This window comes from Symphodus melops (assembly GCF_947650265.1).
Source record: "Symphodus melops genome assembly, chromosome: 10".
Classification (NCBI taxonomy): Eukaryota; Metazoa; Chordata; class Actinopteri; order Labriformes; family Labridae; genus Symphodus; species Symphodus melops.
The window spans coordinates 21,952,044-21,966,134 of NC_136700.1; the positions used below are offsets into that span (position 1 = coordinate 21,952,044).

Below are 14,091 nucleotides of genomic sequence, written 5' to 3' on the forward strand. Positions count from 1 at the left end.
CACAGATCAAATGGGATTCTATTTGATTCACCTTCAGTCACATTTAAAGAAAACAAACGCTCTACATTCTTTTTTTAGTATAGTTCACTGTCCCAAAAGACAAAAATAAAACCTTTGAAAACAACAACCTGTCCATTTATTGCACACCATCGGTTCACAAAAAATATTTTGGGCACTTTTGCGTTTCAACAAACAGCAGCATTTCATTATAAAAACATTTTTTTTGTTTTGTTTGTTTGTTTATACAGACTCTGAATACAACAGATGAAAAGCATGAAATACAAATGGAGAATAGAAAAAAAAGAAGTTTTTGAAACGTTCTGAAAATGTGCAACTAGAGTTAATAGGTCCACATACTAAGGCTAGCCTCTTAAATGCACAACGTCATACAGTGTTTTAAGGGGTGAATAACAGCAGGACCCCTTTGCTTTATAGCATGGACCACTTACAATGATTATCTTACTTTTATTATGTGCAATTACTGATTGCCATGGCAAATCCCCAATCAGATAGAGAACATTTGGTCCTTTAGGAAAAAGCATGATTAGTACCCTAGATAAAAAGGGCAAGATGGCACAATTTTGGAAAAGTGACTGACAGGACGCTGCAGGCCGATTCAAACTCCTATTAAGACCAGAGCCCAACCGATATGTTTTTTTTTGAGACTGATAAAGATTTTAGAGGATAACAAACCTACCATATAACAAATATGAAAAGTGAATTTCCGAGCAAGAATGAAAGAAGACCATTCTACGTCTATTGCACATCTGTGGCCAATTTGTCGACTCTCAGAGGACTGTTTCTCCGTCAAAATATGATTGAATATTCTTAACCAATAACAGCGTGGGCCACTGTCTGCTGTGCTGTCATTCTGTGTTACATGCGCTACAGACAGTAGACATCGTTGTACAACCCCACGCATTATTTTCTGCACATTATGTCCTGGAAGGAAAAAAATTGCCAAATTGCACAAATCAGTCATTTAAGTGCCGAGAACATCTTTTGATGACATATCGGTCAGGCTCTAATTAAGACAGCTCTCAGTGAATTCAATGATGAGGACATGGTCACACCGATGGCCTCATCACAGCAATTATTCATCTTTACATTTACAATCAACCCTGTTTATGAGGTGTAACATCCTGCTGTGATCATCTTTAACTACGTCTGTTTGTACTACTTTCAGGGGGACGACAGAAAGTAAAAGAGTTCACTGCACAAGATACCCAGTCACAGTCAGTAGCATTCAACTCATGGATTATCCCCATGGGTGTCATTATCTTCTCAGAAATACAGGCACAACAATGTCCAAGTACAAAAATACAAACATGTTGGCACAACACAGGTAACAGGCGCAGGAGGATTTGACCCAAAAGCAACATGAAGAAAATCAAAGGAATAAAGTCAGCCGTTTTCAAATGCAGTTTAAGGTGAATAACAAGCTCTTAGCACATCACAATTTATGATTCATTTAGAATGATTCAGCTCACAGTATTTGCATTCACACATAAGCAGTCACCTATTGCTTCTAAAGCAATGTTTTCACCAAACACCTGACGGTCTCGTAATCCATCATCCTCTGTTTGCATCACTTCCTGTTTCAGACATACAGGCCTTTCTAGACGGGGACTTCTTTATCCGCTATAAAGGTCTCCCCCTTTGTGAAAACTAAGGTTGAAGAATAATAAACACTATTTGCAGAGAACTTGATACTCTTGGATTCTCACCACTGACTCCAAATCAGGTGTGAAGCTCGTATGCAAGTCTACGCTGATGTATGACTCCATCCGCTGATCGTGTTCATGTTCTCATTGGCCAAGAAGTTACAAGTGAATTTCAAAAAGACAAAGGGGTGAAACATCAATCCTCCAGTCAAAGATCCTAGAGCATGTGGAACTGTTGGTTAATCAAGACAACCAATATCTGAAGCCATTCCAAACTGAAACAAACCTTTGACTGAATTAAACTGGGATGAAATGCTACATTATTTTACCTTTGGAAATACAGCACTGCAGCTATAAGGAAACCTTGCAACTCAAATTTTTAAACGTCATGTTTGACATGAATTTCAGTCCTGTTTTTGTCGTTCATTTGAAGGGATTTTGCAAAAAAAAAAAAAAAAAAAAGTTTTCTAAACTCCTAGAGTTCAATCTTTTGAGATCCAAGGTTTGATTTAACGACAGTGTTTCATTAAAAAGTTAAAAAATAACTTGAAATGTGTCCCAACGGATGATATACTGCACAAGGGAATACTCTGACAATATCATTTCAAGTTTTTAACAGTTTAAAAAATGAAATGTAATCTGTTCATATAGATTCAAAAAAAAATGCACACACACACCTGACATATCAGATTTCACAACACACAACATACACAGCATTCAAATAGTAAAACAGTACAAGCTATTGCAATATAGATAATATTGACATTGAACAGTTTGCCTATAGCGACGGCACTGAAGGAATAACACAGTCTCTGCCCATACAAACTAGCATGATCACCACAAATGAATAACATCTTTTTTTCTTTGACTCAGTTTGCAAAGACTCAATTTGTCACCGTTGGCAAAGTCACGACCTCCTCTTCCTCTCCGCGCTGCTTTGTTAAAAAGGGAACTCTCAGGCACTTTCCAAAAGTAGGGCGAGGTTTGTTCTTAACAGACCTCAAAGTAGCTAAGACAGAAGAGACTTCAGCTCGTGCTGCATTCACGTCATATGGGAAGAAGAAGAAAAAAAAAAAACAACCTTCCTAAACAGTACCCTTTAAAAATACTCTCGGGAAACACTGGACCCAGATGTGTTGGACATGTTTAAATCTGATGTTCCTCGAAGCTGGAAAACTGTTACCAGAAATGATGGGGAATACTACTTTTGTTGCAAAGAAAAATAAATTAATTCTTTCTTGGATTTGGTTTAGTTGAAACTAAAAATTGCATCTGATTTCCATGTGGATAAAAATCCTCAAGGCAACTGAAGTCTTCAGCAAACTTCAATTGAGGCTTCACATGGGGAGGTACTTTCAACACATGTCCCAGCTGTCCGTTTTATCCACGGGTCGACACATATTCCCATATGACAAGACTGCAAAATAAGACATGATGGGCGAAGTAGAAGGCTTGAATCACTCGATGGTAATGGAAGCCAGCTCCTTAGCTTGAGCATGCTGCGGCTGCCGCTCTTCATCAAACACCTCTGGGGAACTTCCTCCTTCACTGTTGTCCATCTTGGTCTCCTCTGTCATGGCTGCCGCCTCATCGGTGTCCATCTTGAGGGAGGACGGGGCTTCCAGGGGTTCCAGGGGCTCAGGTGAGAGGAAACCAGAAGAATTCTCACAATTCTGGGTAGAGGAGGAGACCTGGGAGATTACAGGCATCTGAACTGAGGAGGAGGACGTGGCTGCAGCAGTGGTGGAGGTGCTGCCCGGGTAGACAGGGTGATCTTGGGATTCCTCTAGTTCATACTGGACTCCCAGCGCCGCCTCCTCCTCCTCCTGAACCTGGCTCAGGTAGTCGGGCACGAGGAAATCACTGCAAAGACGGAAAGAACAAGACAGGTTTAGAGTCATTCTGTAACAATGAGCAGAATAAGGTTGTCAAGATTTTCAATACTTCTTGATACATTTAAAAATCTCTCAACAGAATTCAAAAGAGCTGAAAGCTTCAAAGAAAGACATCAGATCTTCAGTCATGTTTTAACCCAAAGACATGCAGCGCTGTCTAAACTGCACAAATGCATTGACAAAGTTTTTGTCCAGAAACATTGCATATGTTTGCGTGCCATTTAGACAACGTGCTTGCAGGAGTTTATTATTAAGTATTATGTCAAAGTCTAAAATTCTGGTCATTTGGCAACCCTACAATTTAGTGAGTAAAGATCAACATGTTAAATTAGTTATATATGGAGCATTTCTGTTTGTCTATGTAAGTTTTGGAACTGGATTAATGAAACTGAAATGGGAAAAAAAAAATCGATGTACCGTAAATTCTGGACTATTGAGCGCACCTGGATATAAGCCGCACCGGCTAAAAATAAGTAAATAAATGTATTTGTACATATATAGGCCGCACTTGTTGATAAGCCGCAGGTGTCCACGTTGTAACAAGAGCTATTTACACAGAAAGACGTGACACAAAAACCTTTTTTTTTTACTTTTAATTAAATACGTAGGCTACCGGTAACATCCGCAGCCTAGCCTACTGGAAATCCTTTATCCAACAGTGTCTGTAACACGGCTGATGAAAAAGATTACCGTAATACAGTAATACATTTCACAAGAAAAAGTCCATCCATTCACTGCCTCAGAATGACTTCATTACTCACTTCCTCAGTCTCTTTTTCGTTGTCGCTGTCAACTTTACGTGCAGCAGCTCTATTTCCTTCTGTGACAGCCGGGTCGATCGCCTTTAACTTGAAAGCTGCATCATATGTATTTCTCCGTGTGTTTTCCATTATGAGGGTGCGTGCATGAAGTGCAAAATGACTGATATTAAGATTCGATGTGACGAGGTGAAATGTTTTTGCGACAGAAGCTCATTATCCCCAAAGAAAAATCCATAAATAAGCTGCATCGTTGTAAAAGCTGCAGTGTTCAAAACGTGACAAAAAAGTGGCGGCTTATAGTCCGGAATTTACGGTATTTGTATTTTTTGTCCAACACAAACGCTCAACAGCAGTGTATGTGACCACAAAGACATCTGACATTTGTTTTGTCAATGCCCCTTTAAGCCCTTCATTTCATCAAATCTTTGCATTTTCAATGTTAATTTTAAGAAAGTGTCTGAAAAATGGCCCCAGCTGCAGCTACTGTACTTCTAGCACGTTGTTTTCTTAGAGTTGTTCCAAAACAGTTCAAACACTTTTCACTTGCACAACAAAAGACGTCTACATAGAGCCCAGATTATAGATCAAGTGTGGTCGGCAGATTAAAAGTACAAATAGCTTCAAGTATCTGCTTTGGTAAATTGTTGTGGGACAGACGACAGCTGAATCTGACAAACTGGAATGCAAATCAGCAACTTAAAAGAAAAAAAAAACATACAGTGTAGTTAACATCTCTTTTTATGTGAAGACTGAGGATGGGAGTTAAGAGTCTGACTGGATTGCCAGAGAATTTTCCACACTGTTATGATCTCAGGCGAAGACCTACTATAAAACTCTTGAGGAGTCAATGGCCCGTTTGAGCCCTGCCGACCTGTGAGGGCTTGAGTTGATTAAGAAGTGGAAAAGTCTGGGAAATAAAAACACTCTTCTACTTTAGAAAGACACTGTGTTCTGTTTTTCATGAGGCTTTGTGGGCTGAGCTGCTGATAGAAAACAACCAACCCACTCTGTTTGGTTAAGGACAAGTCATTCAGGTCGATACAAAAAGTGATGACAAAATGATTAAAGTTTTGTTCTGCAGCTTTTTTGCATGACCTAATGCTTTTGAAGAGCAACACTGTAAAAGAGTGGGAGAATAAATGAGGGTTTTCAAACTCTGAAATGATTTCAGCTGTTTGAGAAAACTACACAGTCGGGTCTAATATCGGAAGATTATTCTGAAAACTTTAGTCTGTATTCCCCTCCTCATCCTCCAGTTTATTCAACCAGAGGCGAGATGTCCTTCCCATTCTAATAATGAACTTTAAAGGAGTAGTTCACAGCTTTGGGAAATATGCTTATTCACTGTTTTCTCCAAGATTCAGATTTGAGCTTAGCACAATATGAATCCTGATACTTAAACTAAAACACCTGAAGACTAAAAGAGCAGATTTGTGATTTCAGAGTTAATAGCTGCAGCACTTCTTAGCTAGAGAGACGTGGCAATATGGACAACAATGACATCCTTTTTGTTTTGTTTTTAAACAGATCAAATTTACAATTTCATCCAATTTTGATGTTGATACTGTCAGCTGCTTTTTAGCAGGTTTATCAGTCTGCCATTGTCTTTTGCTACTGGTATCACTACCTCTTTGTTTGAGATTAAAATAAAGGAGAATCTAGCGGATTTTGTTGCCGCCGACTAACGACAAAGTTCACACATATAAGTGTTGGTCCGTTGAGATGGTGCAAAACTGAACCGTTCCAAACTACCACCATGTTGTCTTTTTATTTTCTGATTCTGGGGAGCTCAGGGAAGCAGCTACACAAGGACTTTGACTTTAAATATCATCCTAAACAATAACATCTAATTTGGTTGAACTTCTTGAAATCTTTGCTGGTCCTCTGGAGATTGGTCCAAATCAAGAAAAGGTTTTACTTTAGGGTGAGATAAGGCTGTTCATTTGGACTGAGCCAAACTAGATGTTTCTCACTCCGGTCTTATGACACACTGAAAAGTATTCTGTTTACACTGCCATTTCATACTCCCTGGCATTTGCACTCTTCACTACCTTGCACAAACCTCATCCAGCGCAGCTTCTGTACTTCATGTTTTTATGTTTCTTCATGTTTCTCCTCTGAGGAATACCTTAGCCCTTTGCACAGTCAGTGAATGCATGTAAAGTGTCACATAGTTCAACTTTGTCATAACTGTTTGAGCTGCTGAGAGCTCCACAGCTGTAAAATGTAGATTTACAGAAAGTAAATAAGTAAATAAGAAACCCACAGTTGCTGAAGTGAGACGCCATCGCTGTAATGGTGGCTTGTCGAGCTGTTTCGGATTTTGAATATCAAGCTAAGCTAACCAATGTTGTTTCAGGTTTGTATAAACAGGTAAAAAGGATATTTCCCGAAATGTAAAACTATTCCTTTAAATAGGTGAAATGAAAAATTCCCACTAAAGGTAGCAGACAAATACTTCAGTTATCTGACCATTGAAATCAGATTTTACTTGAAACACAGTCCTACAGAACAAAGACATGACAAACTCGATCAAATGAACCTCAGGTATTAGAATCTAATTGGTCGTATTTTCTGATCCAGGTGGGATCTGAGTAAATGATGGGGGTCAGCACCCCAAGACTCCTCACCTGCTCTGGAAGTAGTTTGCTAGTTCGGATGCCTCATGGTTCAGACTCCTCAGGTGTACAATTAAATTGCCAGAGTTGGTGAACATGGCGCCGCACGTTTTGCACTCGTAAATCCGCGGCTTGCGGATTATGTGTCGGGAGACCCTCATGTGGTGCTTATATTCACCGAAGGACGTGAATGTGGCGCTACAAATCTGGCACCGGAAACAGCGTTTACCTTCGTGCTTCAGCCGATGCATCTTTAGGGAGTAGGCCCGTGTGAATTTTTTCCCACAGCGGTCACACTGGAAAGGCTTAATGCCTGCAAAAGGAAAGGAGAGTTTCAAAATGTCTGAACGCTCACTATGTTTATGTGCTATTAAAATAAAACTTTTTAATTTTATTTAAATAACGTTCAAGGATTTTTATATTCCTAATTTCACATACCGGAGTGAATGAGCATATGCTGTTTCAGGTTTTGAATACGCGTGAATCTGACCCCGCAGGTGGGACATTGGAACGGTCTGTCAGGGCCGTTGGTGCCGGGCCTGGCTGAAGGGCTGATATAGAGGTGGTATGGATACTGAATACCTTCTAACCTGAGAAACACATAGAGCAAAGGTCAAAGAAATATTCAAGCACTCTATTTTGTGCTTCTTCTGCACATATAGTTCTGAAAACAGGAAACAAGGCAGGGATTTGTCATGGATACTGTTGCCAATGAAAACTAGCCTGTAAAGCTATGTCTAGCATAACTAACTGATGGACCTGAGTTTTAATGTCCGTTAAGGAAACAATAAGTATTTGGAACAAAAAACTACTGAAAATTGGCAACTTTAGATTGCTAGATTGTTGTAATTGTGTCAAAGGAAAAACATACAATTAAAAATATATTTAAAAAATAACTATTTTCTCTTCAGAAACTGGAACATAATGGATAGTCTATGTAAGACAAGAAATACAACAGCATTTTTTGGTTGAAGCTTTTTTAAGAAACCTCTTTTTTTGACATTTCATTAAAGGAACTCCTTTGCTCCACTTCTTAGATGTGTCAGAATTTTTTGTATTCGACGTTCATAAAATTCCAGAAAAATGCCACGTTGGCTTGCTCGTAACATTTAAGACGTGGCCTGAAGCATTTACAATTCTTTATATGACACTGCATCATGTCTTTGCCATTTCAATATGACGTCTTAATTAACAACCTAAACAGGTGTGGGTTGGACAGCATGTTTTGTGGATTCTGTCTATATATTCTTTACTGCCTGTGACTCGCCTCGATGCAAGTTGTAACAAATTGTGATACCTTTCATCATCTTCTGCATGTCCTCCAGTGGTAGAGGAGTTCTGCATTGACGGCAAGCCCTCAGACACTCCCTCATCCATTGACCCTGGAGACGGGAAGAAAACGATTTTATTTCATGCTCGCTTTCTGCTGAATTTCTGAAAAAATAAACAAAGTCAACAGCATATCAACTTGAAATGCTTACACCAACATAATCAAGGACTTTGACGGTTAATCCTAAATTTTAAGAGTAAAGCTGCTGGATTTCATTTCACTGTGCTCCTAATGAGTTTAGGAAAAAATGATGGGATTTTCCATTTTCTTTTTATTTACAGCAGAAAAGGCTTTGAAACAACATTCGGGACACCAGACAATAAAACTTTCCACTGAGACAAATACAAATAAAAAGCTTGTAGGTGGAATGCAGCTCTAGTTGCATGCTATTTAAGCAACAGTTAACTGGGTCAGGACGCAGCCTCTTTATATCGTTGATGGGTTCAGTAACTCTTACACGCTAATATGGTAAGGAAATGGATCTTCAGGCTAATTTGTTCCTGCACCTATACAGCTCATTAATCTGACCACTACTATGACATTTTTATTCTAAAATGGCAACTGTGACTCAGTTAATTAGGGAGAATAGCAGTACCTATAGAGGAGGACTGAGGACTGATGAGAAGCTCCTCCTGGACCTGTTCACTTCCTGGCACTGTCTGCTGGTCACTCAGCGAGCTTTGGGAGGCACTGACTGGCTGTGAGGAAGCCTCCTGGACTTCCTCATCACTAAGACGCTCCACCTTCACCCTCACGTCTTCCTCTTCTGCCGGCACTGGCGACGACACCACCTTGGAGCTTTCACAGGTTAGAAAGTCACTTAGCCTCCGGCCAACTACAACCTCCGAGGTCCCTGGGGTGCCCTGCTCCAGACATCGAGGACTCTCCGGGAGTTTTGATTTGTCTGAGTGGAACCTTCGATCAATACCAAAAGGAAAAGTCCAGGGGAAGGCCAGAGATGATTCCACCGGCTGGGCTGTGCTGTCTGAGAATGAGGGCGAGGGGTTGGGGATCTGAGGAGAGGTGGTGACCATCTGTGTAGTGCATTTAAGCGGACTCTCGGGCGACGCCATTGTAACAAAGGTTTTGCGTTTCCGTCGCGATTCGCGGCATACGGGGACATTTCTCTCCATGATGCTGCAGTCAGAAGAAACTGGCGACACGCTGCCATCCAAAGGCGTCAAAGCACAGTTTGACGAGGCGCTCTCTGGTGCTGATTCATGTGGTTTATCTGCCGTCAAGTTGTTGTTATTGTTGTTACCCGGGCTCCACAGAATGCTGGACTTCATGAACTCTGAACATGTGCTCGCCACAGCAAACATCTGCATGTAACTTGCAGCTGCCAGAACGTCAATGATGTTCTCCGTACTGATGGAGAGAGTTGACGTGTAGGCATATTCCAGCAGTGGAGCGAAGCCACTAACGGTCACATGATGAAGGTCCAACACAAATTTGTCCTCCTCCTCAGGCCGGCCCACCAGCTTGGAGCGGAAAAATTCACTGCAGCAGGCTAGGACCACTTTGTGGGCCAGAAAAAGCTTGTCCTGGACACGAATGGTGACATCACATAAGTGGCCTTCATTGCGTAGAGCGTTGAGCTTCTCCAGCATCTCCTGGCTGTGTGAGGTTGAGCTGTGAGTGAAGGTTTTCACCCCCATGCTGAGTCAGTGTCTGAATGTGTTCAGGAAATGAGTCCTGCGGAGAGATGAGGGAAAAAAAAAATAGATCACTTTGGTTTGCAAAAGTTAAACCATATTAACAGTTTTATAAGACTTCAAGATTCAATTTTAGAAATGATTGGAAATAATTTGATCAATTTAAACAGTTGTCACAGTGTACTCTTGCTGAACCACTCCATTAGACACAAAACTGAAATGAGATGTCAAATATCACTTGAGTAGTACTGGATGAAATGACTGGAGTACATTGTGGAAACAGTGGGTGTAAGCAGGGGGAAATACTAAGGTGCTCTCTGAGGGAAAGGCAAGGTGAGGGGGGGTGAGAGCTGGGACAAAATGCCAAGTTATGTAACGACAATCAAAGCAGATGCGCAGCGAAGCGAGCCAGACCCATGTGGAGGCCAATGCACTACAGGATGCTCGGCAGCTGTCTGTGAGACATGTGGATTTTCTGAGGCATGAGATTTTCCATCAAACAAAAGCTCGAGTGAAGGGGCTCTCGCAGGGAGAGTGCGCTCCCCTTCTTCTCTCTCACACTCACACTCACACACACACACACACACACACACACAAAAAAAGGAAAATACTCTTGGGCTATGTTGGCCCAGTAAAGGCTAAGTGAATTATAGTCGTAGGCTGTAGAGGTGCAACAGGAGAGTGCCTATTTAAACAGAGAGTTTAAATCCAAAGGCAATCCAAGGCAAAAATGACTCCTTTATTAATTTAGGTGCAGGAACTCTATAATCAAAATATAATCAAAGTGATCTTGACAAAACATAAAGATTAGAGATTAAAGCTGAAAAAACTAATAATAAAATAACTTATGGAACTAATAATATTTCTACAGAACGGATATACACAAACGGCTCGAACCAAAAAGTCACATTTCGGTAAGAAAAAAAAAAAATCAAAATAAGGAAAAAAAAAACTTTAATTTTGTTTTTCCTCTCTAAATGAATATCTAACTCACTGATGACACTACTTTTTACTGTTTATATTGTTAATATAGATGGTATACAGTTAACTCAGACAGTGCCAACTTCATTTTGAATTGTTGTGTTGCACATCAGTATAATGGCTTATAATAAAGCTTCAGATTGTTGTATTGTTTTATGAATCTTTACTTCTAATGCTTAACTTCATGTGAATCTAACAGAGAGATTACTGATTAAATCCACCTTAGTGAAAAGTTAAAGCAATCATAGTCAGATAATCAATCAATCCTTTATTCATCTCGCAAACTGAGAAAACATATGTTATATTGAGTACAAACTTACAAGGAGAGGTAATAACTTGAATATTGTTCAGGTTCTCTAAACTCTTTGTTCTTGTTTGAATTGTTTCTGGCGTCAGATTCAACAGATTTGACTTGAATGTTATCGATTATAAAAAAATATGTTAAACCCTGTATAATAATTACTGATTAATAAATTGCTATGTAAACAGCAAAAACAAGCAGTCAAATTCCCAACCAAAACAATGAGGATGGCGGTCAGGCAGAGTAGGCGTCGCCTTCAGCCTGGTGCTTTCACTCTGTTTACATCACCCAGTTAATGTGCAGGCCCAACACTTAGTCTATAAAGACTGCACGTGTGCATTTACGTGTAAAGCACGTGTGTTTATATCTGCGGAGTGAGATGCTGAACAACAACGTTTTGAACAAACATTACAGTTTAGCTTAATATAGCTAACAGTGTGACGCTCATATATCAAGCAAAGCAAGGAAGTGACATCCGCTTTGTTACCAAAGTAAAATACAACAAGTGTTCAACAGATTAAATAAAAATAAATAAGCATCAGGTTTTAGAGAACATAACACATTTAAAATGAGACTCTGTTATACCGGGTGCAATGAACTGATGTAGCTATTATTAGTATTATTAGTTGTCAACAGAATGCCCGAATAGTGACAGATATGTATTTTGTTTTTTTGTTTTTTTCGGGTGACATTATAAAAAGTGCTTCTCCGTTCTTATTTAATGGTAATTGTAATCTAAAAATGCAAGACCCACAATATACACCGGCAAGAACATATAAACAGTAAATTACGCTTTCTATTTTGAAGCCGGATAAGACATATTCCCGGTTTCACTTCAGGTAACCAACAATCTTTACGCAGCAGCCGCACGTAAGCTAACGATCGTTAGCCACAAAGCTAGCCATAGCCAAGCCAACACAGTTCTGTTAGTTAGTTTTCTCCTCCTGCAGGATGCTATATAGCGGCTTCCAAGTGTGTTCAATGGAGTTACCGCCATTTAAGAAAAACAGTGCAGAGGGGATTTACCTTTTTGGATGAGGCCCGAGATAAAGGCTGGGCCTCTCTGGATGCAAACAGCTGAAAGGAGCGATAGTCGGAGACAGCGGTGCGCCCTGCCGCTTCACTCCCAACACTCACATTCCTCTCACTCGGGCAGCTGTCAGCCTGCCAGCCGCAAAAGACACTGTTTAATTCACCTTCTCGTGAATTCACATCACAACACGCTGAAGTTTAAAGTTTTCGGGGGGCTGTTTTCATGCCTTTGTGCTTCCCGCTGTCCTTTCTGCGCTGTGTTTGTATCCCCACAATGCAACGCGCATCTGTCACCGTGCTGCACAGTGAGAAACAGGAAGCGACAACTCTGACACTGCTCACGATTTCGCACTGAATGCATTCACTTCATATTCACTATGTATCTTACACACAGTTCTTATGACCTAATATTGACCTGATAATTTAATTATTGCATGCACAAATATGATACACGCTGTTACACGTGTCTTTGTGCATCATATAATTACCTACGCTACTTTTAAACATTATTATACATCATGACTTATTGTGTAGGCCTCAATTTGTACGTGTTCATATAGTCTTATGCAAATCTATTATGTTCTAACTTACAGTTATCAAATAATTTTGTATCAGTTGATTCTGAGATCATTTTGCCTTTACAAGTCAGATGTGTGCAGTTACTGTTTAAGATGATTACAGACAATTATCTAATTCATTCATTCATTCAGTCATTTAACTTTGATGAAAAGAAAACCCAGTCCTTGTACTTGTCCTTTGCTTTGCATTAAGACCTGTGCATGCTGGTAAGAAACGTGGTAAGCGTGTTTAGCACAGTTCTTCAGTCGTTTGAATCAGGTCTTGATAATAGAAATATCCGTTCAACAGGTGTAGACTTTCATTGAGACAGACAATAATTAGGGTTACAAAAGTCTCAATCTTGGGACCTCTTCAATTCAACCAATATTAGATATGTTATGAGCAAACATAATACTAGCTATCCTAATAATGTGAATAAAAACGATTTTCCTCAGTATCCGTTGACAATTTCATGATCTCCCGGTTGCTGTTATGACCTCCTTCACCAGAAAACTAGATAAGACTCAAAACAAAGAAAACCAGAACATGTTTGACGCCACACAGACAGGCCTATATATTTTAACACCAAGCTTAATTTGAAGGAAAATGAAAAATAAATATTTATAACAAAACACATGAGACTAAAGGGACTGGAGACACTGGCTTTAAAAGAACAAAAGAAAGGAAGGTGTTGAGCCAACCTCACAATGGGTCGTTGCTCTCGACACCTCCCCCTAAGACTACCTTCTAAAACTAACCTTCAAAAAAATCTTCAGATATCTCCAGCCTGAACTAAAACAAAAAAAACCAACAACCTATATGTGCAAGAGTATCAATAATTGTGAAAAGAGAAAAGAGAGAACAAAAACAGAGGAGAGCAAAAGAGCTCCTCACCTTGCCCAGAGGTGTGTGTGAGAGTGACCTCGCTCCTCTGCACCCTGCCACTGTTACTTGTGCCACATGGAACAAGTGCACAGAACGTTTTGAGAAAAAGGATTATGGTTGAGGTTGGAAAAACCCATTAACAGCTTGACATCTTAGCTGTGCCGAAAGCCCAGTTTAAAAACCAGGGAGGCCTTAATCTTGAAATTTGACTTTTTAGGATCATATTAGAGGCTCCACTGAAATTGCCTTATCCCGGAAACATTTTAGAAATTAATGGCTTTCTTTTAAAGCTGACCATAGTCACAAGCTGGCTCTAAAAAAACACAAATTGCCTTAATATGGTTTATAAATAGCAAGGACTTTTTTTTACAATTGATCTAAAAGTCAAGCGCTCCAATACCAAATAGAAAA

The 14,091-nt window shown here is 39.9% G+C and overlaps 1 protein-coding gene across 2 annotated transcripts; it reads right to left on the reverse strand.

The window, feature by feature from the left end:
• Positions 1 to 513: 513 nt before the first annotated feature.
• zbtb44 (zinc finger and BTB domain containing 44) lies at positions 514 to 12,602 on the reverse strand. Of its 2 annotated transcripts, none has more exons than XM_079354560.1 (6): positions 12,232 to 12,602; positions 8,864 to 9,963; positions 8,236 to 8,320; positions 7,377 to 7,528; positions 6,951 to 7,251; positions 514 to 3,527 (listed from the first exon to the last, which is right to left on the reverse strand). In XM_079354560.1, the coding sequence occupies exons 2-6, from the start codon at positions 9,924 to 9,926 to the stop codon at positions 3,122 to 3,124; spliced, it is 2,007 nt and encodes a 668-aa protein (XP_079210686.1). In that variant the 5' UTR covers positions 9,927 to 9,963; positions 12,232 to 12,602; the 3' UTR covers positions 514 to 3,121. The 2 variants fall into 2 exon arrangements, with proteins under 2 accessions (XP_079210686.1, XP_079210687.1); XM_079354561.1 differs by having other exon boundaries at positions 3,380 to 3,527; positions 7,168 to 7,251.
• Positions 12,603 to 14,091: the final 1,489 nt, after the last annotated feature.